Source organism: Centrocercus urophasianus, unplaced genomic scaffold (genome assembly GCF_019232065.1).
Source record: "Centrocercus urophasianus isolate 14NV4802_14NV808 unplaced genomic scaffold, USGS_Curo_1.0 seq_16, whole genome shotgun sequence".
NCBI classification, from domain to species: domain Eukaryota; kingdom Metazoa; phylum Chordata; class Aves; order Galliformes; family Phasianidae; genus Centrocercus; species Centrocercus urophasianus.
In genome coordinates this window covers 43,542,807-43,567,940 of record NW_024884711.1, presented here as the reverse complement: position 1 = coordinate 43,567,940, position 25,134 = coordinate 43,542,807, and the positions used below count along the sequence as shown (strand labels likewise).

The following is a 25,134-nucleotide window of genomic DNA, read 5'->3' as shown; positions in this document are numbered from 1 at the left end:
GGCAGCAGTGCCAGTGCCTCACTGGCCTCCAAGTAGAGTTGTTTCCTAACATCCAACCTGGATCTCCACTCTCGTAGTTTAAAGTCATTTCCCCTTGTCCTATCACTGTTAAACCTCTCTATGAGTAACGTAAGGCCACAGTGAGGTTTCCCCAGAGCTTCTCTTCTCCAGGCTGACCACCCCCAGCTCCCTCAGCCTTCCTGCACAGTAGGGGCACTTCCAGCCCTTTGTGCATCTCCATGATCTCCTCTGGATGTGCTCCCATAGTTCCATCCCTCCTGTGCTGGGGGCCCAGACTTGGGCACAGCACTCCATGTGGGGCCCCTTGAGGGCAGAGCAGAGTGGGACAGTCCCCTCCCTGTCCCTGCTGCTGCCCTCTGTTGACGCAGCCCAGGATGCTGTTGTTTGTACTCATATCTAGGATTTCCTCAACATTAAAAGACCAAAATTAAAGCAGTCCTTTTTGCTGATCTTGCAGGGGCTGTTAGTCCCAAGCGCTGGAGCCCAGAGGTTAGCTCAGAGATGCTCATCACTCTCTAATTAAGACCCATTAAGGCAGAAATTCTCGATGCTCTGCTACGCGAGGACATGGATGAGAAATGGCCTGTTTGAGTTGTATGTATTATAAATACCAGCAGAAAATCTTTTAGACAGAGAGCAAGGTTGGTTGCAATTAAATTGGACGTTTACTTTTTATAGGGCGCATCGCAAACGTAATCACTTCAAGTGTTTGCAGGATTCCTCAGTGGCTCAGAAAAGAACACAGCCCACTCTCTATCATTAAACTTTCATGTTGAAGCTCCAGTCAGAATACAAGGTTTTCTGTAGTTTTATCATGTGTTTAAAGTCAGGCAATCTGCTGGGGTCAGCTGTTTGAGAACTGATTTTGTTTTATGGATGTGTGCACAGCATCAGTGCAGGATATCTTCTGCTGAAATCAATTTTCTGAGTATTAATTGCACTTACCTAAAAAATATTAATTAGGTATGAATTTTCACTTGGCTGTTGATAGGTGCTCATCAGGAAGCATTCAAGTTCAAGTTGCTTTCTTTAGAAAACAAAAACAATATGACTTAGCTTGTTTTAAGATGAACCTTGTTTCTGTTTGTACGTTGTGTTCGGAGCTACTTCCAGATAAAGGTATAAGCTAAAGAGCTGCATAATTGATTTCTTTTCTGGGGGAAGAAGGGGGAAGTACTGGAAAATGATGAATTTTCTGGGGTGAATTGAATACAAACCTGGGAAAAGGCCAATAGCAGCTGACACATGGATGGAATGGGAATCTGGTGAGGTCTGTGGAGAACAGACTTACAGATCTGTTCAATGTAGCTCAGGATCCCTGTGCTTTCCTGGATTTATCTCTGCTTTGTTTGGAAGGAGGTACAATAGAAGTATCAAAATCAGGCCCATAGTAACTTCAGCAGTCATTTTCATTCTTTTGACTGAGAAAACAGGTGGAAGCATAAAGCAATGCTCGTGCACCTGATTAAATACATCAGAAGTATCCTTTAGCATTTTGCCTCTGTTTAAAATCCCTGAACGAAGGAATGGGACTGGAAGGAGCCTTCAGAATCCCTGCAGAAGTGAAAGCTTAGTGCTGGGATATCTGTGTTCCACTTTTATTTTGATAACTTCTTGTTTTGAGCTTTTTCCAGAAGAAAGCTTGTGAGCTGCCTGTGACAACACAGTAGTCTCTCCCATCTCTTGGCAGCTGGGTTTTAATGGGAAGATGTTAGCTTCTGTTGGAACATTCGGTGCCCAACTGCTGGGAGAAGCTGTTAGCTACAGAGTGCAACCAGAACCGAACTGGAGGGAGCCTGAACAGCAGACTAATGCTCTGTGCTTAGGCTAGGCAACGTTTTCAGTACCCAAAGGATTAATTCTGCTTTCTGTGGGAAGTGTGGGCCTGCAGAGAAGAAAGGTTCTGTTTGCTTTATATAACAAATTTTTCGAAAGGTTTGTGTTGAGCAGCTGTTCTGGCTTCAGCCAGGAGCCCTGTTTTCCTGCTCCCCTCCTCTCCTTTCATTAGGCAGTATACAGTTTCCATGGGACTTAAAGAGTTCAGCCGTTCCTTCTCTGCAAGGCCAGTTAGCTGATCAGCCGTGAGACCGGCCTGGAATGCAGGAATCCCAAACACCAACAAGTTTAAAAGCTTTGACTTGTATACAATTTATTTCTCGTTGGCATTGAAGCCCAAGCTGGGACTTTCAGTACTGAGATACTACAGATTGTTTTTCTACTGAATTTCATGGAGGACTGTAGTATCTTGGAGGGGGTTATGTAGTAAATGTGAGTTACTGTTTGGTGCAGTTAAATACCCTTAATAGACTTAAATATTTTTAAAGCCTACTTGTTAAAAAGAATTATCAAAAACAACTGTTCTCTGTAAACTGGGATGAAAATCTGGTAATTACAACTCCTCTTGGTTGCCTCCCCACCAGTGAGGAAATTAAAGTTTGCTGTGGAACAATGCCAGTTCCTGCATAAAAGCTTTTCTACTCTGGAATACGTGGGAATTTTTTTTAGATCAGGAAGTTTCAACAGCAAAACAAATGGATTGATATCCCACATACAAATCCAAGTTTCTAAAGCCCCAAAGATGTCATCTTTGCTGCAGAACCAGCAGATGTTCTGCAGTCTCACAGCTTGCAGTCCCTGCAGCTTCAGAGCAGTTTCCACATCCCTGGTAGATTATCAGGTTGCAGATGTGTTTTCGAAGTTGAAAGCAGCGGAGATGCAGGATTTGAAAGAGGAAGATGTGTTTCTTTTATTCACATGTGCAAACAGGTGCTTCTGAAAACAGGAGCAGATGGAATTCAAAGCCCGAGCACATAGGAAGGCTGACCTGCCAGGGCATTCAGGTTCTATGAGGCAGAGGTGCACATGTCTTCGTAGCCCTTGGTGTACGTGCATCCTTTTTCTGATGGCAGGTGAACTGGATTCCAGATAAAGAGCAAAGATAACTGTGAAATTAGTGTTCACATTTTTCGTGTACGTGTTTCTATATGAAAGAAAGTTTATTTCCATATGTTTTCCATATTAAGTTCACTCAAAAAGTCACGCTGAATAGTAGGAGTCTTAAGAGTAGAAAGATGAATGGAGCTATTTTGTCTTACATATATATATCTATATCTATATATATATATGCTTAAGATATTTTGGGATATCTTTACATTTTTTACTTCTTCAAAGCCAGGCAAGAAGCGTGCATCAGTGGACTCTGAAGGTGTTTGTCTTTATATAGGTGTGATTTTGATAAGCTCTAATTTGCTTTAGATTGTAGGTCTGTATCCTTATTATGAAAACTGTAGGTGGAGTACCTTTTAGATTCTGAATTAGCAGTGAAGAACCTACATTCCATGAAAGTGGCCCTAGTCTTCTGTGCTAGTATGCTGCCAAGCAAAAAGAGCTCAAGCAGTTGTGCAAGCAATGTATATGTAGGACTTTATCACCTAAAAAGAGCATCCAGTAAATTTTGGTCCCATTACATGATTGTGATGCATGCCTACTTTAGAGGCATTAAGCAGCAGTGGTTTCTTCTTAAAGGCCACTGTTAATATGTGCTGAGAGAAAATATATTAAGACTAAGTGGCTTCTAAGCAAGGCAGCTTCTGTGTAACCAACTCGAGAAGCTGTTGTTGATGTTCATCGTAAGGAGCTCAGTCAGTTTCAGTGAGGCCTCCTAAAAATTGCCCAATCACTTTAGCTAAAGACACTTCAATTTACATCCAGGATCTCATTTGTTAGTTACTTCATTTTAAACAAGAAGTAGCTGGGCATCACTGGCCAGCATCTTTCAAGTGGACATGGCATTTGGAATAAATCAGTGATTAGGGGAGAGCAGTTCTTGCTGCTGGGATGTGTGCAGTAGTATCTTACTCACTGCTGTCACTGCTCTGTGCCAACTGGTGACCTCAGATCTCCAAAAGCACCTCCACAAAAGGCAGTTGTATCCAAAAAGTACAAAGAAAGGATGGATGCATCCTTAACAGAACAGCAGCACCCAAACAGAAGAGCTAGAGAGATAGCAGGAGAGTGAAGTGAGTTCTGTATCAACCTGATTTCACCTCCTCTCACGCTTGAGCTTTCCATAAAATTAGTTGTTTTCCTCCATCAAAAAGACCTCTTTAAGCCAGAAATGTTTCAGTTTCAAGAGGAAGAGCTCCATTTCTGTTCTTTTGGAAAATAATCAGTCTACAATAATGTAGCTGTTGCAGGTTGGGATGTTAAACTGGTAGTTGAGCAATTAAAAGACTGTGTGACTGCACTGCTTTAAAAAAAGAAGTCAGTTCTTTCTTTGTGTAATTGGTGCCATTATTGTGAGGGCAGCATATGCTGAATAGCCTGTTTTAAGAGAACTCTCTTTACTCCAGGTTTAATGCCTTGATTCTCAGTGCAATCCATGAGGAAGCTCTCTGTCAGCACCCTTGCAAGTGGTAAAAATGAGAGTGGGGACATGTTCTGGAGGACAAAATTATCTTCCTTCAGGACGAGTTTCTCCACTTTGGTATCTTCATTGGCCAAAAGAATTTGTGTAAATGTCCATCTACATGATGTGGCCAGAAATAGTATTGAAGGAGCAGGATAACAGCAGCGACTGAATCTGAGGCATTAGAAAGAGGGTCACTGGGAGAAGATGTCAGTGCATCAGATGTCCCACTTCTCACTGTTGCTTTTAATTAGTGGTGGTGTTTTGCCATTTTCATTTTGAGCTCTTTGGAGGTCGTTCTAAATGAGTCTTTTCATTTTAGAAAACAGAATAAGCTGTATGGGCATTGCATGAGCCATTGGTTTCCATATGTGTCCTTGCAGCAAGCCCAGACAAACATTCAACTTTGAGTGGTTCTCAGTTAAGTGACTACTGGCACAGTAATGTTGGCAAAAGAGTGTCCATTCTGTAGACGTTTTACATTTTCTTGTTGTCTTCTTTTTTTAGCCACCAGCTAAATACCTCCTGCCAGAACTGACAGCATCAGACTATGGGAAGAAGTGTGTGGTCATTGATTTAGATGAAACTTTAGTGCACAGTTCATTTAAGGTGAGTACATCTGAAAGTGATCTCTTGCACCTCGCCTCTGCCAGTGAATGCTGTGGGAGCTGCTAAGCAGCTTAATGTGTTAACTGGTCTTGCAGGCTCTCCCAGGACACCTGGTAGTTCTTGTTGTTCCTTCAGCAATTATTCCTCCTAATGTAGCTTTGAGTACCATAGACACCACTGGTTTTTGATTCTGAGTCTGAAACAAATCCTTGAAAGGTTGCTGGTTTCATGGCTTTAGCCTGTAACTGTTCCAACCAGGAGCAATGTTGAACAGGTACAGAACTTGTTGCTCTGAAATTTGAGTTCACTTTTGATGTTTAAATGATGCCATATTCTTGGAGAATGGAAATTCAACACAGCTGTATGCTGTGTAGATGGAGTAGATTTGGGGCATCAGCTGTCACTGTGCTCCATTGCTGGAGAATATTGCTTCATGTGTAGTGGGAAAGCAAACAGCAATCTGCTGTCCTGATCTCAGAAGTGTTTTCAAGTATTCAGCTCTCACAGCAGGAGAGCAAATAGCATTTAGCTGTTGCTGATGAGTCAGTCATTTTGTGAAGCAACTTCTGTAACCCTTCAGAATTCAGCATGTGGTGGAAGTAGTGGTATTTTTCTATTGTTTAAATAGGTCCAAAGTTAGAATCAGAGAACTCAGTAATGCAAATAACCTAAATTGACTCAAAGAACTGTAATATTTCTGATCAGCAAATGTCAGCCATCAGTAAGACTGTAGGTTTATACTTCAGTACTGGAGAATTTTTAAGACTCCTTACTAATAGCAGTGTCAAGTTAGCACTATCTTTGCAGTTGTTCAGTTTTGGTTACACTCCAGTTTTCACGGCGAGCGTAAATTCAGCATTTTAATCCTGCAGTATCAAGTTGCCAGCATTTAAATATGCAAACCATAATTCATGTTGTGGTTAGAATTTGGCAACACTGTCTTTGTTGACTTAAAGAAGACCTTATATGGAGATACTAGAACAAATATTCCTGTGCCTCCAACTGAAACTAAGATTTTTCTCTTTCTTTATTATGCCTAATGGTACACAGCGATTTGTGGTGCTGTACTGGAACCTCTTAACCTCGGTGCCAGATCCTGTCTTCTGTCCCCAGACTGAAGTTGTGCTTGGGAATTGTTCAGCTGAAAGAGGAAGGGAGGGACCATGCCTTCTTCATTAAGTGAGAGTCAAAAATAGGCATGGAAAGCTGAATGTAAAAGTCTAAATTTACATAATGCTAAGCCTAATAATTATTTTTACTTGAAATGTAAAATGAAAATTTGTTTTTTGGATGCTGTGGATAAATTCGTGCTGTGATTTTTTCCGGTTCTCAAAAGCAAATGAGGTTCCATTCAGGCAGTTAATGTGTATCTTTTAATCATTTTAAAGAAACACATGTTTAATGGTTGACATACTGTCAGGGGGAATGGATTTAATCTGAGACAGGGAAGGTTTAGGTTGGATATTAGGAGGAAGTTTTTCACACAGAGGGAGGTGATGCACTGGCACAGGTTGCCCAAGGAGGCTGTGGATGCCCCATCCCTGCAGGCATTCAAGGCCAGGCTGGATGTGGCTCTGGGCAGCCTGGGCTGCTGGTTGGTGACCCTGCACACAGCAGGGGATTGGAACTGGATGAACATTGTGGTCCTTTTCAACCCAGGCCATCCTATGATTCTGTGATCTTTTTGTGTAGGGTCGAGAGTGCTCGCTCGGTGGGCTCATCTTCAAAAGTCATTGTCCCATTTATTCCAAGGATATTTAATGAGTATTAAATATTTAGGTAAAATCAGAAGATTGTTCTGCATGGTCTTGAACACTGCTCGGTGAATATCCTGAGCTGGACCCACAAGCATTCTCGCATCCAGCTTGTAGCTCCACACAGGACCACCCAGAAGAGAAAAGTAAACCTTGGAGGAAGCTGCTGTAGTTGTTGAGTGTCTGTCAATCTGTCCAGTGCATGCTTTGGGTTTGCTTTCATAAAGTATCTCAAGGAAGGTCACTGTGGCCGTCAGAAATCCAATGGGTTGCCAGAAGAGTGGGGGGTTTAACAGCTGTATGTACATTGCTGTACCTGGATAATTATGCTACTTCTGTGGGTTCTTTCAGATGTTGTTTTCACTGAAACGTGTGCTTTACCCAGATCCCCACTTAAAAGCCGTAAGAGCATGCATAAAATTGTGATTTTGAGTACAAAAGGCTTTATTTAAAACACGCAGTGTTGTAGAATTCATAATTCTGTTATGAAATAGGCTTCGTATTTCAAATGCAGATAATTGTGTTGGATTTTTTTTTAACACAGCCAGAGATTGCAGGGTATTTAAAGTACTCTTTTATGAAAGCAGCAACATCTGAAGAAGGGTAATTCTCATCTTTTTATGCTTCTGCATACTTGTGAAGTTTCAGGAGAAGGTATTAGTCTTTTATGTTAAATGCATACTAAAGGAAAAAGTTTGAGGTGCTTTGGCAAGAGTAAAAAAGGAATAGATAGACATTATAGTTATCATTCCCATCATAAAACAATAATAGAAGTAAAAATCATAAATTATTAAATCAAGAAGATGTAAATATTGTCTTGTGTAAAATAAATTAAACCACATGCAAGTCTGGAATGTGGTCATATTCAAAACTGGCTGTGAAACTTTTCTGCTTTTTCTTTTCCTTTTTTTTTTTTTTTTTTTTTTTTTTTTTTTTAGAACATTTTTAAAACTTTGAAGTTTTTCATTAAGCAGAGAACAGTTTTAAAAAGTTCTTATTGGAAATGCTTTGTCTTCTTTCTCAGTCTCTCTGCGGTTCCCCCTTGGCATGTAAATGCTTCATGTGTGCAACCCCAGAAGCCTTTAGCCAGCAAGCTCAGCAGACATTGCTCCTGCCTTCCCATCGTGATGAAGCACAGAACCCCAGTCCACAGAACTCCCTTCCTTATTGCCTGTGCCAACACCACAGCTATGTGGTACCTCAGATACAACTGGGGGAAGCACGTAGCTAGTTCAGAGTAGTTTGGTGTTAGTATTGCAGAGTCCTGAGGGTGAGTTTTATTGGTTAGCAAGAACTAAGTTGTCTAAACATAATGTGGTTTTCTCTGACATCTGCTTGCTGCTGGTTCTGTTGGTAAGAAAGGTCAATTATAGCTGTGTTTTTTTGTTTTATCAGTGGGCTTCAAAACTTTGCAACTTGCAGTGACCTATTCTTTCTCTGCTGCTACAGAATGCTTGTCTTGCTGCAGGGAGTCATGCATATAAAAATGATGCAAGTGTGTGCACGTCTCTTCAAAGTGTGCTCAGAGCTGGCAACCACTTGAGAACTGGTGGCTGAGTCTTACTGGAAGTTCATTTGGGTTTCTTTCAAGGTGAAGCTTCGGAACATTCGTGTACCTGTTCTCTTTGCTTTTGGAGAGGCTGCAGAGCAATATAGAATCACAGAATCATTAAGATTGGAAAAGACTTCTAAGATCTCCAATTCCAACCATTATCCAACCCTCACCATTCCCACTGACCACGTCCCTCAGTGCCACATCTCCATGGTTCTGGAGCACCTCCAGGGACAGTGACCCCACCACCTCACTGGGCAGCCTGTGCCACTGCATCACCACTCTTTCTGAGAAGAATTTTTTCCTAGTATCTAACCTGAGTGTCCCTGGCACAACTTAAGGTCATCACCTCTTGTCCTTCTGTGGCATAGGGACTTTATGCAGGTAACAGCTGGAGCCTCCCCTGTGTCAGAGGCAGAGGTTGGTATGTTTGCTTGTTAGAAGCCAAGGAAAAATGTAGATTGGGTCTTCAGGAGTTTGAAGCTCTCTTTAGCTCCTCTTGTCACACCGGTCATCAGCAGGATTGGGCTCTCTAGCTCTGACCACTGTGGAGGTCTGGTTGTTGATGGTGGTTTATCAGTAGGGTTCCTGTGTGCAGCCAGCAGTTAGACTCAGTGATCCCTGCAGGTCCCATCCAACTTGGGATATTCTGTCATTTTCTGTCTGAGAAGTCAGAGCAGACCAGCCTTACTGGCAGCGAGTGTTGTGCTCCTTATAAATTCTTATGGATGTCATTTAACAATGGAATGTTGCAGTGAAAGGCATCAAGGTTATGTTTTAGGTTAATGCTGCAGGATACCCTTCTGTTTTTCTTTGAGCATCCTTTAAGACTCGCTGGTGTGTGTTTGTAGCTTTTTTCCTCAGCTGCTTCTTTGACGCTCCTCAATGCCCTGAGTGAGTCTGCAGAGGCTCTTTTGAGATTCCCCAGTTCTTCAGGGCCACCCTCATTTGTGCTACTCAAACCTTGATCCAGAAAGCCAGGAGGGAAGGCGTGAAGGAGCTGAGTGAGGCTTTTCTCCAGCATAAGCTCTGCAATGCCTCTCTAGCTCCCAGCCAGACTGCTCCCAGCGTTTGTTTCAGACTGTTACCATGAAGCACACTGTTAATCAGCCCAATTAAACAGGGCTCAGCAGCTTGCTTGCTCCTGCAGCTGTTTCCAGGCTGTGGGTTACAAGCTTCAGCTGGATGCATTTACACGATATTTTTTATCACAAGCATGATGCATGAGCCATACCAAATGTCCATTTATACTAGTGCATATTGTTAGCTGTGTGTTCCCCAGTCACCACCACTGTGTAGGCAATGTTAGACTCTGTGCTCTTAAACTACGAGGACATATTTCTGCTTTCTGAAGTCATCTTCCTGGACTTTAAGAAGTGAGTTGTATCCAGCAGGTTAGCAAAATGGATTCAAGGACATGGATAGGGTGTGCCTGCTCTTCCCTTCAGGTTTGAAATGCTGTTTTGCATGATTAATTCCATCAGCATAGCGTGTTTTTCAGGTATCACATCTTAAGAATCACTTAACTGTATGACTGAAGTCTTTCCTTGCTATAGCTCCTGATTCAAATGAATCACGTAGGTTTCACTTTTACCACTGCCTTTATTTTAAATGAATTCCTAATTGATGACCTAGAATATGTGGGATTTCAAATAACACAATTTCTTTGTGATCATCCACACAGACTTGATGAATGAGTTACCCAAACAGGTATTTATCCCAGTGAACATGCTCAGCAGTAGTGGGGATTGCTCGAGCAGTGAAGCTTATGGCTCTGTATGAAGCTCAAAAATGGAGGAGACTTTGGGAGCATGGGATCTGGTGAACACAGCTGTGTACAGTTTGGATTTCTGTGGGTGCTGGACCCACACGCAGGGTAGATCAGTGTAGCCAGTAATGCTTACAAACTGATTCCTGAGAATTAAGTATACTTTCATGCCTCTGACATTTCCCTCTGGTGATATTATTTTTAAAGTTGATTGATTTCCTTGTCGTCCTTTCCAGCCAATTAGCAATGCTGATTTCATCGTTCCCGTTGAAATCGATGGAACCATACATCAGGTAAGCACTGTTGATCACTTAATGTTGCTTTGGTAGCACAGCTGTCTGCAGCATCCCAGAGCATTGCCTTTCTGTTTGCTGCTGTACTCACACCAACTTGGGTTTTTTGCAGCATTCGTGTTTTGATCAGGTATGAGTCTCCATTTTAACTTTTCCAGTTCTTTAGAACGTTCTTCTCAGTATTTCAGTGTATAACTGAATAATAGGTCAGTTGTAAAACATTTTCTATCAGGAAATGACCCAAGGAAGGGCTTTCAGATGTTACTGCACCCATTCAAAAACTGCTTTGAATGCTGCATTCCCTCCACGGACAAATGAGCAGAAGTAGGTGTGAATGTCTGTTATTAGTTCATACAAAGGGAGCTTTGTGGACCTGTAAAGGAGAGCAGAGTTTCTTCAGTTTTTGTGGCAATTTCTGCCCCTTTCCATAAGCGACTTCAGTTCCTCTGATGAGAACTCTTAGAACTTCAGCATCTTTAAAGGGACTAGGTAAAATTTTAAGGCAAGTTTTTGTCTCTTGTTCTTAAAGACCTTCGCTTAACACTCTGAAATAGCTTTCAGTAAATGCATAACACCTCATTTGGAAATCAGTCCCCTCCACCTACCTTAGTTTGGTGTCTTTAACCAGTAGTCATCGCTGAAAGCCTTGAATGAAGTAACTCACAGTACTGTAAGTTGCTGTGAAGTTGAGCCTTTCTGTTAAAGGAAGTTTGCAAAGTGTTTGAAGCAGATTTCATTGGTTGTTGTAAGTTAAAGATGATGCACTTATTGAGTTGCAAGTCTTCTCTGGCTGTAATTCAGTTGAGATTTTAAATACTTTGATTTCTGGAATGCAGTCTTTTTATAAAGATTATTTTTTACTTGGACAAACAGGGTGGTATTTTTAGCTTGCAACAATTGATAGATGATAAAGTTAGCTCATAATCTTGATTTCCTGTTATGAAAACCATCTGTGTAACTGTCACTCTCAAAATAATTACTGAATTATTCAGTGGACTGAAATGGATTTTAAAAGTGATTGTTGCTCTGATAGCTTCTGTGCTGTGCCTGTTTTATGTAGAGAAAAATCAATATTTCGGGTGCTTTAACCTGTGATGTTCACTAGAGCTGAGTGCTTAAAATGTGTCTGTGATGGTTTGGGAGGTTTGTGTGGCAGTAGAGTCTGTCTTCATTTGGTTGGGGCTTTAATTATGCTTAATGCTGTAATTGTGACATTTTTTTTCTCCCAAAGCTTTCGAGAATGTTTGTGAAAGGGAATAAAATAGGTTGCCTAACAACCTATTTGCAACAAAACCACCAAAGACCGGGCTTTACTGTCAAGCACTCCAAAAGCTTTTCCACTCTTCGCTGCCAGCGTTCACCAAATTTAATGCAGTTTAGACAATGTGAAAAAACAAACGCAGGAATTTTTCTTAATATTTAAAGGTGTGGTTGGGAACAGGGAAGTCGGTTTGTTTGTAGCCTGAACTCGAAGGGTAGCAAGGATGCTCTTGACAGAAGGTCAAGTGAAGTCAGTTTCTGAATGTGCCTCATTGGAGACCCCCTGTGTGATTTTCAGGAAATCACTTAATCTCAGTGAACTTCCAAGTTCTCAGTCTCTGAAACTGGTGAAACGTCTCAGTCAAATCTGGTGGTTAAATGGGTTTAATGGTAGGGAATTTGTGATCCCTGAAGTAATTTATCTGTCTGGATTTGTCATCTTTACCATCTTCTCAAGAAATGTATATATTCAAAGGTGAAGGAAATAGTTTCGTCTGTTTAAAATGCCATGGGATGTGTGAACAGTGGAGCTGTGCCATCAGTAGCACATCCTATCTGCCTTAGGTAGAACCCCATGGAAAACATGGAGAAGAAACTTTCAGAAGTGCCCATCTGGAAAGAAATTTGACTCAGGTCTTCAGATCTCATACACCACAGTTGCTTTTACGTGGTGAATTTGTGTTTGCCTTTGTGTTGCTGTATGCTTCCAAGAGATTTCATACGGACTTATCAAACAGGTTTTCTTTATGGTACATCTTATATTCTTTGTTGTGGTGCAGCAAAGTCATTCAGAAAGACTTATCTTGAATTGTTGGGTGTTTTTATCTCTTTCTCCTGTGTAACCCAGAGGTCAGAGAAGCTTTTACTCTCCTACAGAAAGGTCCATTGGATCACTGTCTTGGGTAAACCAGCTTGCTTAGATTAACGAAATAGCTTTTCTGAAGCCCCTCTGGCTTTTTTCAGCTTTCCATCTCTTGTTAGAAAGGATTTGCCATTAAATCTAACAAGGAAGGACCTCTCGTTCCTGCTGTTGAAGGTGTTCAGATGCCTGCAGAGGCTGCAAGCTTGTATTCCTGAACATGAATTCCCCACACTGTTGGAAATTATGGCACAGATTTAAAAAGCAGTTTGTTTTTGACCAGTTCTCTTAATTTCTTTTTGGTTCTCTGAATAAAAGGAGATCGGAGCTGGTCCCCTATTTTGCCAAATTACAAGCGAGAAACTGTGGGAAGTGCAGTGGAATGTGTTGCAACTGAGACTTGAGTGCTCTTCAGAAGGAGTTAATTGAGGGTGAAAGTAGTGGTTGGAGAAAGGATGTTCAACCTGTCTGGTACTTGACAGAACTTCTGCAGGAACATGTTCTCTCTCATTGAGGGTGCTTCCCATTCATAGGTCCACAGAGAATCGTGAAGATTGGAAAAGACCTCCAAGGTCATCTGGTCCAACCATCAGCCCATCACCACCATGCCCACTAAACCATGTCCACCACTGCACCACTTCCCTGGGCAACCTGTCCCACTGCATTTCAGTTTGGTGTCCCTGAATGTAACTTGTTTATTAATTGCAACTGTATTTTAAGTGGGTTTTATATCAGTAAATAATTGCTTGATGTTAGTTGTTGAATGATAAAGAGATGTTTAGGGCTTCTACTATGAATGTAACGTACAAAATGTTTTCTCATGTTGGGAGCAAATGCCATTCAAATAATACACTTTTTTTTCTATGACTGTCAAAACTCCTTAATTCTGTTACAGAAGGCTGTCACCTGGTTCAAGTAATCCAGGATAGGCTGTATCCATTCCTGCTGGCCTATTCTTGGTTACTTGCACTGGGAGGCAGCCACAGTGCTGCAGATCAGGAAGACAAAGCTGGAGGATGATGCCAAACTGGGACGACAAGGCTGGAAGACGCTGAACTGGGATGACAAGGCTAGAGGGTGCCAAACTGGGAAGATGAGGCTGGAGGACGTGTATTATTTGCCCTGTGAGGGGAAAATACAGAAGCTTGAGGTGTCACGGGCAGAATTCTTTGTCATTACTTGAAGATTGTGTTATCCTGGAAGTTCACTCTGAAATGCAATTCTGTGTCTCTTTTGGTTTGCGAATACAAAGTCCTTTTAGGTTAGGACTGCTTTGAGGTATAGAAACTGTATGTGGAAATACGAAATGCTTGAAAGCAGTTCAAGATGATTCTTCGTGTGCTGCCATTAGCAGTTGTAAATCCAGAATCCTGTGAAAACATGCCTAGTGCCTGATTCATCCCTCAGCGTTTAAAAGTAAGGTTCATAGAAAGTGACTCTACTCCTTTAAATTCTCACTGTGCTTAGAAAGATCTTAGCGAGCATACAGTGCAGAAAAAATGGAGGTTTTGTTAATGCCTGGAAGGCAGTGTGTAAATCTCAGAAAAATGCCAGGAGCCAGTTAGTCTAGAGACTCAAACTGAAGCCATCAGGCAGCGGAGGAAAAAGCCAAGCCACAAATAACCATGCTGCATTGAGATTCAAGTCCAGCAGCTGACAGAGTAAAGGGAAAAAATTCCAAATGAGGAGGAAGAGGAGAAAAGAGCCTCACTGTCGGCTTAAGAAAGCTTTTTATGTGAAGTAAACCAAAGAGATTTTGTAGCCTGGGATACGAGTATGCTTGCAGTTGCTTCCAGGATCTAAGTAGGACTTCTCAAAGCGATTTTAAGGGGAATATCCATCCAGAGTATGAATAAATGTTGTTCTGGAAAAAATCAGTCTTGCTTTAAAAGAAAGGGATGAAGGAGCTGGGGCCCTTTGGAGGGAGGAAACGTAGTGGGAACTCCTCTGACAAGGCTGGAAACTAACAGAGTAGTATTTATTATTAATGAGGCACTTAAATGAGGAGAGAATCTGTTGGCCTGGGTCCAGTTGGTAACACGTAAGGGAAGCTGAGGTATAAGAGGGTGATGGTGCCCTGTGGTTGATCTAAAGAGCAGAACAAAGGGACTGCAACCTAAAAATGCTGTGTACATAAGCTCCTGTTGAGCGGGTGCTGCTGTGTGACTGCAGGAGAGCTGCACGTTGCAAAGGGTGCATTTTCCAGTCATGCCCTTCTATAAGCTCTCCTGCATGCAAGGCTGTGCCTGCCAGGTTGGTGCTGCAGGCTCCCACTGTGGCAGAGATGGGTTTTGTGCAAGCAGCAGCGCCCATATCCTTGGCTTGGAGTTCAGGATTGCATTCCAAGTGGGAATTCTTTGCCAGCACAGGCGTAAATAAAGATGGAGAGGAAAGGAGATTTCTGCTGCAGCTGAAAACACACGTTTTTAAAAGGGAAATTAATACCAGATTCCAGCTCTTACTGTCTAAGAATGATTTTAAGACCTTGGGGTGTCCATTTGTGCTCTCTAAATTAAGTTCAGGAATGCAATTTCAAGTTGAAAAATTAAGAACTTTGTTACGAACTGTAGAGTTAATGAGCAACTTTTGTCCTGCTGTCTTTTCTCTTACGACTTGCAAGTCAGATCGCTGTCTCTCTGGGCACCCAAATGCAGAGCGACTGCAGCTGCAAAGGAAATACTACAGAGCCACTTTGCATACTAGGATTTAAGTGATGAATTAATTGCACTGTTAGAGGAGAGGAAGTTACTTGGTATATGCCTAGTGAAATGCAGGAAACTTTGCAGTAATTATCTGGAAAGAGCAGTGTTACAGTGCAACTACCAAGTGCTTTCAGTTCATAAATGGCACCATTGATTAGTTGGGTGCTGCTGTGGTTTCTAAAGGAAAAAAAATCTGCATTATAAATTTTGGCCGCATCGAAGTTTGATTGCAGTGCTTAAATCTGAACTGAAGTCTGGTTAAACTTAATAAAAAGAACTTAGCATGAAGAATTGGTTTGCTTGCTGTGAGCCATTTGCCACTTGAAGCAAAGTGGGAAGGCAGTTAACATTTCTGCTTTCGTCATGAAGGTACAGCTCCATCATCTCTGTTTTTAATAAAACTTGGCTGTCAGATTTAGATGTTAAATTTCAGATCCCTCTTACACAACTTTCACTCCTTTGCTAAAGGCTCTTGTTGCACGTGAGTTCAAGCTACCATTTCCATATTCTTCTCCTGCAGGCTTTTTCTCTGGGTGCCTGAAGTTTTTGCCTTTTTGTTCCTATGAATGTAGAAAATACATGCAATTAATCTAGTTCTCCTGTATACCAAAGAAATAATGCCTGAAATCGCTTCAGCCTTGCAGTTCTGCTTAAATCCAGTTGTTTGCCAGGCTTTTCCATTTGAGGTTTCTAGCAGTAGGGGTTATTTGCCAAATGAAGGAGATAAGATGCTGCTGGTGTTTTCTCTCCAGCTTTTACTCTAACCCCAAACAAGGTAGATAAATATTTTTCAGGCAGCTTCTCCTCTTTGGCTTCCCAGTGCATTGCAGTCTTGTTGCAGGCTTTCTGCATAGCAGTTACCTTATCTTGCTGTTCTCAAGGAACACAAATCATCTTGCTTGCTCTGAAAAGGTGAGCAAGGAGGCTCTAATTCTTACTAATCAGATGATTGGCAATAGGCAGCCAGAATTCCCAGATCCTTGTCAATGCCAGATGGCTGTGCTGCGTTGCTGAACTCAAGCTGCTCCAGAGCAGAATCCTGAGTGTTTGCCATCTCTATGGCATGGTGACTGTAGGAGATGATACAGGCTCTGCTGAGAGGTCCAAATTGTCATCTCTTGGAAGCCCTGCTGTTTTTCTTTGCCTTAAGTGAGGTTTTCAGGAAGCATCACCACAGGTACATGTACAGTACAGCACACTACTAGCAGTTGCATTATCAGCATGGGTCTTTGCAGCCCATACATTCAAATTGCTCTTTATTGAATGTCTGCTTTTATCATGCATACTTATTTTTCAGCATTGAGCATTTGAATGGTAACTTTTCTTTCTTCAGGTGTTGGGATTACAGTGGTGGGTTGTGTTTTTTTGCTTTCTTTTTTACCTTAAACACCACTTGGCCTAAACAGTCATTGTCATTCCAGGTGTATGTATTGAAGCGACCACATGTGGATGAATTTCTTCAAAGGATGGGAGAGCTCTTTGAATGTGTCCTCTTCACAGCAAGTCTAGCCAAGGTTTGTTCCTCTTTTCATCCCTTTCACCCATATGATGCCGGGCTTTGGGTTGGCTTTTCTGTGGCTAATTATTTCCAAGGTTTGGCGCTATCTTAATTTTTCCCCTTCTTTTCTGCTTCTTTGTCTGACAGTGTGTACTTTGTCTGCTAGTGTGTGGGTAAGTGTTCCCATGGTGACGCTATCACATATGGGCTCAGCTCATCATGTAGCCTCCATGCATTGCTCATAATGCCAATATGAAAGGCTTGCAAGTTACCATGGTTATAGTCAGAAATTAGAACAAATAGCGTGCGAGTACAGCAGTATATTAAAGCTGGGCATGAAATAAAGCACTCTATTTAACACAACCCTCGTGATCAAACAGTGACTCAGAAATTTATTGCGTGTGAAAAATTTGGTTGGTGTTTTTGTCCTGTCAAGGTGCAATTGGAGTCTGCGGTTAGGAAATCAAAGCTTGAAATATCAACAGGAATATTTTGTGCCCTCTGGTAGCAGTAGTGCCTTGTAGGTGGTGTTGTGGTAGACACTGCAGTAGAGGACGCCTAAAATGCAATTTTTCCTAAGTATTGTGTTTGTGATGTCTTGTTTGTAAAGCTGTGTTTGTTAGTTTTTAATAATATGCCAGCACAGTAAGCTTTTACTCCAATATGCCATTGAGATTGGTGGAAGGAGAAAGAACCCTGTGTGATCTGCCATAGTGCCTTATTAGCGGCTTCATCCCTGTGCTCTGTCTGCCATGTTCTGTTCAGTCACCTGATGGAAATCCTGAATCATGGAACAATTTGGTCCTGCACTCCAGCAGTTTTCACAGTCGAGAGGTGTCTGATTTTAAGACACATTCTGTTACTCATTTTAAAATGCAGGGAAACATAAGTCCTGCCCTGCAGAAACAAGTTCTGACTAGCATTTACAAATACACAGTCACCTCACTTTCTTACTTGGGTGTTTTTTCTTGGACAGTTACATCAACTGTTGGATCCTAAGTTGTGCTTCACTTCAAGTATCATCGTATGTATGAAATGGTACACCTTTGATTTACTGACTTTTGGAGAATTCCCAAGCACACAAGCACTTCTTTCCGTGACACCCTTTTATCTGATCTTTTATGAGCCAGTTATGCAATCTGGTGATGTTGGAGCTCTTACTGCCCCAGTCATTCCATGCCCATTGTTTGGAAAAGCTGCATCTGGCTGAGGTGACTGCATTGCAGATTGTCTTCGGAGGCACGTGGAAATGAATCACTTGGGGAAATGGCTTCCTATTGATTTTCTGTTAGTGTTCATTGGTTTTATGGTAATATTCCATGAGATCTCTGGATCCGTCAACTTCTGAGTGTAAAAGGGTAACTGTAAGATGACCCTAAGAATAAAACACAATCACAGAAATCATTAGGGTGCAAGTTAGCTTTCTTCTGAAAGATAACAGTACAACTTCTGCTTTATCTCTCTATTAATCACTTCAGCTTTGCAGGGCTATAAGGTAATTAACAAAGAGCAGGGAAGAAAAAGAGGAAAAAGCATTTTATCTGGAATTATTTTGTATCCCTTCTTTATAGCTCTGTGAATTAACTGCTAACTGGGTCTTCTGTCTTCTGTTTTCAAGTATGCAGACCCAGTAGCCGACTTACTGGATCGCTGGGGTGTGTTCAGGGCAAGGCTATTCAGAGAATCCTGCGTTTTCCACCGGGGAAATTACGTGAAGGATCTGAGTCGGCTGGGACGTGAGCTGAGTAAAGTTATCATAGTGGATAATTCTCCTGCATCTTACATCTTCCATCCTGAAAATGCAGTAAGTGCTCTTATTCCAGCGCTCAAGCATAGCTTTGTCTTTCTGGTCCATTCCCAGACCTTTCCTGATTTGTAAAATGCACTTTCAGAACGCTAACATTGCTTGTTTCTGTGTCTTCTCAGGCTGCAGGTAGGTTCTGGTGAAGGGCTGTGGCAAATAGATCTTGGCAGTGCGTCACAGTCGCGACTGTTCATCTGCTTTCACTTTTAGCTTTTGGCCTGAAGTCCATCAGTTTTGAGAAATACCAAGCACTGCAGAACCTGCATATCTAACCTCCCTCTAAAAAGTAAAGTTGCCCTCCAGTGTCGTTTTTGTCCTTTGGAGCAGTGGCTATAGTAAGGACAGCCTGCTTCAGCTGCTTTTGGTACTTATCTTCTTTCATTGTGGGAGAGAAATTGTTTTATTAGGAAAAAAAAAAGTTTTTCTGATTGCTGTGTTCTGAATTCATGGCTAAGGGGAGGAAAAAAAAATCAAGGTCCTGTTGTTTTACATTTGTAAGCATTTTTGTGATAGCTTGCTTTACAGTTAGAAATGTCAATCAGCAAATTGATCAGGTTTCAGAAATAAGGATAAAAGTCAGGCAGTGGATCTCAAAGGAAAAAAAGCAGGAACAGTGCATGTTTTCACATTGTGATTGCAGAAGCTGTGGTGGAATGGCCTGGCACTTGGCTCCTTCCATTGCTGCTGTCAGTACAGATGTGTTTTGTTGCTGCCTGGACAGCAAGCTGGAACTTCCCTTATATCTACTGGCTCGTAAACAACTGGGCTGTGTCGTGTCTCTTTCATGATTTTAGGCTGCCTTTTCTGTGAGCTTTTAAAATTAGTGTAGGAAACTTTTATGAGGGATGGTGTTTCACAGGGTTCTGCCTCCCCAGATAACATTTTTTTTTGTCTAAACTTCTTTATCTTACACAGTAAGCTTTTAAATTCCCAGCTTAATACTGTCCTGAACCATTAAGTGAAAACGTGTTTTCTGCTGGTTGGTGCCACACATGGTTTAAAGTTGCTATTTATAACAACCAGGAGCTGTAAGTTTAATTTATGTTCACAATTAAAATTAAAAACCTCATCCAGATCGTCATTTGGTATCTCGGAGCCCAGTGCCAAGAAAATAATGAGCTGTAGAAATTTGGGAGGTGAAATTAAAGACTGTCAGAATGGTTTAATCATGTATAGGAAAGTGCTGCTAGCTGACTGATAGCTGAGGCTCTGCAGAAACCAAAGCGTGCAGCTTAGATCCAAGATAGTCTTTAAAAGACTTCAGTATCTCTCACAGTGAAGATGCACACAACTCCTTCCCCAAACCCAGCCCTCATTTAAGGTTTAGGTGTTATTAAATGCATTATTTTCTGACCCCACTCCCAAGGTTTTGTCTTTTAATTGGAGCTGTGCAGTATTTGCTGTTCAGTTTTCCTCCTTAGCCTCATGTGCCAGAGGAGGCTGTTGCTGCATACCTGTGCTCAGCGACTCACACTGATAATACTGAGAGGGAAAAAAAGACTTGCTTGTAAATGAATTCTTCCAGGTGGGGTATCATTGCAGCTGTATGAGCTACGTCTACGCAGGCAGAGCTCGCACACTTTCTTCACATCAGGAGGTCTTCATAGCACTGTTGGTTCTCTGTTTCAGGTGCCTGTGCAGTCCTGGTTTGATGACATGACAGACACAGAGCTGCTAGATCTTATTCCTTTCTTTGAAGGACTAAGCAAAGAGGAAGAAGTTTACAGTATGCTTCATAAACTCTGCAACAGGTAGCCCTTAACTTTGACTGACTCCTGCTACTAGATTGCAGTTGCTAGAGGATGTCTCCATCTTTTTCAGCTCTTTCAAATGTAAGCTTTGGGGAGGTCACTCCTGTCAGAAGTGCTACTCTCGATCTTCCTGTTACATTGGACACAAAGGACAATCATGAGTGATGCTATTAAGCCTTCAGAAGCCTGACTCCTAAGGTCACGTGTTCAGACTACTTTTTTTTAAAGGAAAAAAAAAAAAAAAAAGAAGCTATTTTAAATGGGACTCTTTTAATGAATTTCATAAATGGACATCTTTTACTGGATCAGCTTTTCTTAAAACATGCCAAAAAAGAAGCTTGTATTTCAGCAGTTGAATTTCTCTCCCTTTCTTCCCCTCCCACTATGCAGACAATTTTACCCCCCCTGCTTAGAGCAGTTGACCTGACTCTGAATTTTTTCTTACAGAATGAAGTGCCTTTTTGAATGTTATTTTAAGATAAAAATTCATTTTTGTATAAGACTTATTTCCAGACATCTTTTAGTCTTGTATTGTCTAAATGCTTTAAAAGGAAAAAGGAAAAAATTTTATAGAGCACTGTAATATATAACAAAGGAAAAAAAAGTCAAAAACAAAGATGCTGGGTTCCTGTCTCCACGCTGACATTAAGTTGTACTACAATTTGTCATGCTCAGAAGGTTTAAGTGTTTGTGGGAGGGGGTGATTTGGGTCACTGATGTGGTTTTGGATACAGCTTTGAACATATCTGCAGTTGTTCTGAGTATTAGGGAGTGGCGGAATTGAGAACATAGGGTGACAAATAGATCTAAAGCACCTTTAATTCTAGACAGATGAAGTTCTGTTGTCTCTGCTTACGCACAACTGTCATGCCTCTCATCTTTTGGAAAATCATTACCTGGGGAGAATGGGGAGGAGATCTATTTATTGGTTTAAAATTCTTTCCTTAAAAAGAGACCCGTCTGGGTAAGCTGGATCTGTATGGAGCTGTTTGGAGTACTTTTTTCTTTTAATTGCTGCTACTGTATACTCACCAAATGGAGTTGACCATCGGCTGTTAAACTGTTTTTGCCACTGTGCCTGTGCTATGAAACATTTTCTGTAAGCTGCAAACTTGGGCAATAAATAAAACGCAGGCTTCATAACCCTTATGTATTAATCCTATGGTATTCGAGATACCAGCAAACACAGTAAAAGGTGACCTGCAAAGGAAATCTTGTTAATCATCCTATTATTTGCTTCAGTATAGATGAAATCCTTTCCCTTTTTTTGGTATATGAAAAAGCAAAAAGTATTCTTCCCTTATCTGATCTGTATTTCTTCTTTTCCAAAGTGTAATGTACAGGCAGGGAGCTGTGTCAGCTCTTCCCAGAAGGGCAGAATTACCAGCCTAGATGGTCTCCAGAGCGGTCCTCTACTTTGGAGCTGACTAAATCTCACTCTGAAGCTGGAATCCTGCTTAGCAGCTGTTTTCAAGTGTCATTGGTACACTGGAATAACTTCAAAACTATTTAAAACCCTTTGAAGGAAAATGCACTTATTTGTTTTCCTTTCCAGCGTCACCTTTTAATTATTTTCCGCACCAGAAACCTACAAACGTAAAATTTGCAGCTATATTTGGTTGCCATCAAAGAAAACCAAATGAGAGGAGTTGGTGCTTCTAATTAGCATGGCGCTAAATCCCGAGCAGCGGATCCCCCTTTGCCTTTCCCTTTCTTCCTGAAAAGTCTTGACAGACTTGGGCGGGGGGGGGAGGGGAAAGAAAAATAAGACAGAAAAAGCGATGGACTCATCATCCTTATCCAACCCATTGGTGAAGCAGCTTAAGGAATCCATTCATAGAAGGGCAGGCCAGCCTACGCAGGCAGTGAGTAGGTTGGTGTGGGTGCAGTGCGAGCTGGGGGATGACCTGGCCCTCGCAGGGAGGGTGATGGAGGCAGCCCAGGGACACTTGTGAGTCTGTGCGGCGTCACCGTTTTGTTCCCTTGCCAGTTGGCATTACCTTAGTGCTGTACGACTCTGTGCCACAACGAAAGACAAAGCTGACACTTAAACGTTCGAAAAACAGCAACAGCAACAAAAGCATACGTTGCTTGGGAAAAGTAAAAAGCAACATGTGGATTCTGGTTAGTCCATGAACGTTGACTTTCAGTTTGAGATTGTTTAATTTCGTATTTGAATTCAGAGTAATGGGACTGTAAGCTGCCAAAAAGTTGTTCTCTGAGCAGTATTTTCAACTGTGTTTGTAGCTCCTGTGCTGCAGATGCAGTTTGCAGGGAAGGTATTCAGGTCGTAGTTAGTTGTGCAGGTATGATAGGAATGGCTGAAAATATTCAAAGACTTTCTCGCTAGCATTAGACCAAACAATCTTCCAGTTAGATGATGAGTAACCCCCTGAGACGTCCCCGTTCACGGTTGTAACCCGTTACATGTGAGATGAACATGTCCTTAGTGTGCATCTACGAAAGCAGCAATTTCATGAACCAGTTGCCTTAAGTCTGTGAATGAATGTTGATTATTCAAGTGTCTTGTATTGTTTTCAAATCCACATATAATGGACAACTGAACTTCTGTTCCAGGTTCTGGATGAGCAGTTCTGATGACGCTCTGTACAGCTCCACTTGTTCTGTATTGTTTAGTTCAGCTCTTGAAATGCACAAGTTTTCAGGCAAAAAAACCACCTTATTTTAGCAGAGTAAAGCATTAAAATGATACTTGGTGACAAAACGAAGGGGGTGAAACCTAGCAACAGTTTTGATCTCTGCTAGCATTTTAGGATTCTCTTCTGTAATGTCAGTTGTAGGTTTGTCAGTCTTGTGGTAGTTTGGGGGCTTTTTCATTTGATGTTTCTTCTTAATTCATTCCCATTGAAATAAAACTTGGGGTGTTCAGAGCTTTCCTGGCTACTCAGATTTGGGCAAAGGGATCAAATCATCACATTTGTTTATTTTGATGCTGTTGTCATACGTAAAACTCCACGTTTTAAGTTAGCACGAATATCCATGCACTGTATATCGAAAGCATCTAGAATCTAACAGAGCAATAGAGTTCTCTCAGCAAAGCCAGAGAAATGAGTGGAATGTCTGCAAGATTTGCAATACGGGTATTTGATTGTATGATAAATACAAGATCTCAAGAAATTAAAACAGGAGAGAAGAAGGGTTTCCTAAAGCTCTCCAATATTTCCAAGTGCAGTTAAGGCAGGCAGGGCTGGCGCTCAGCCTGCTTCTCAGCTGCATTCCTGGGTATCAGAGAAGCATTAAGGAGTCTTTTCCAGTCCGTGGTTCAGTCCAGCGAAAGCAATGCTGCCTGACCTGAAATTCCGTTGTCCGTTTTATGTTGGGTTCACAAAGGTTTTTTGCCTGTATAGGTATTTTTAAATGAAGCTGTAAGGCAGAATGCCATCGATCCTTGAAACTCAACCGAAGCGTTCCGATTAAATTGCTTTTGTAAACGTAGGGCTGTGCGTGGAATGTTTGTTGGCCGCCGATTGAGGACGGCAGCAACGTGCTGCGCTCACCGAGGCGGCTTCGGAGGAGTCATCCGTTGTTTGGCCCTTCAGCCTTTCTTAAGCAGCAAAGTCATACATGGAAGAAGCTCAGCACCTGGAGAGATGGGGTTATCGATGGAAACGGTCGCTTTCATCACACCGTGATTCTGATGGGACTGGCTGGGGACAACTATGGAAACGACAGCGGTGTGTGCTGATGTTGCAGCTTTGGAAATGTCAGTGTAAAAAAAACAAACAAACAAACCCCACAAACCTGTAGCTATATAATTTCCAAACACGTAATCCTCTGTTTTACAGATTCTTTTTAACTAATAAAACACAGTACCGCACAGCCCTGTTTGTAAAACAAAACCCAGTTTGTGCCTCTGATTTCCAAGGTGCTGTGATGTGTGCCTTTGTGGGGCAGGAGGGCAGGTGAGACGCGCGGGCCGTCGCCGCACACTCGGGGTAACTATGCAACACCAGCTGTCAGGTCGCTGTTTCACGTTCTGTTGTAACAATCCAGCTGACATCTTTTTTCTTCTTTCTATCGGGCACTTCTTAACAGAGGAGTTGAGCAATGGAAATGTTTCTTGGTGATTTTTTTTTTTTTTTCCTAATGATGGAGCTGTTTACACTTTAATGCAATGAACAATCCAGTGATACTTGAGAAACACTACAGATACCAGGAGTGTTTTCAGGAGAGAGAAGTGTTGTCAATCAGGTTTTGAATGGTTTCTTTACTGTCACAAATAAAAAAGATTTTGCCAATGTAGTTACTTGTGCATGTAATACTTCTCTGGGGAAAAAAAAAAAACAACAAAACAACTTCTGCCCTTCTCCTTTCAGTAACAGTCACTGTACTGGCACTGTATTCCTGCTGTACACATCCATGTTAGGCAGTGAAGTCCTCCATCTCTCTCTCCTTCCCTCTCCTCGTCTTAAATCACATACAGGACTCCTCATGGACTTGCCCTGGCACCTGCTTGTGCAAACAGAGCTGATGAACTGCTGGTGAATTCTGCTAAACAAATTGGTGGTGACTCTGGCAGACGTTCCAGCTATTTACATCGCTGGGATGAGGTCACACATCAGGGTGTTGAAGTCTCAGAGCTGGGGGATGTCTTGCGAAGGGCTCACTGCAGCTACTGGAATAGCTGATCTTAAAATCACTGCTGTGTCCGTGTGGGTATCTGAATAGTATGGTTGGTTTGCTTGGAAGGTCTATTTCAGGACTTATCTGACACAGTAAGACTTAGGCAGAGCTTTCCTTCCTAGGAAAAGGCACACAACATGAATGCTTTATGAGCAGAAAACCTCAGGCCTGGCAGAAGCAGCAGCTGGCTCCAGGTAACTTGCTAGCTGGA

General features: G+C 41.8%; 1 protein-coding gene across 2 annotated transcripts in view; it reads left to right on the top strand.

Moving 5' to 3' along the window:
- Positions 1-24,542, top strand: part of CTDSPL (CTD small phosphatase like) — a 72,204-nt gene extending 47,662 nt beyond the window's left edge. For both annotated transcript variants that reach the window (XM_042817588.1, XM_042817586.1), the window contains 5 exons: positions 4,937-5,038; positions 10,349-10,405; positions 16,648-16,740; positions 18,343-18,528; positions 20,158-24,542. In XM_042817588.1, the coding sequence (XP_042673522.1) occupies positions 4,937-5,038; positions 10,349-10,405; positions 16,648-16,740; positions 18,343-18,528; positions 20,158-20,283 (564 nt within the window). In that variant the 3' untranslated portion in view covers positions 20,284-24,542. The remainder of the gene's footprint in view (positions 1-4,936; positions 5,039-10,348; positions 10,406-16,647; positions 16,741-18,342; positions 18,529-20,157) is intronic.
- Positions 24,543-25,134: the final 592 nt, after the last annotated feature.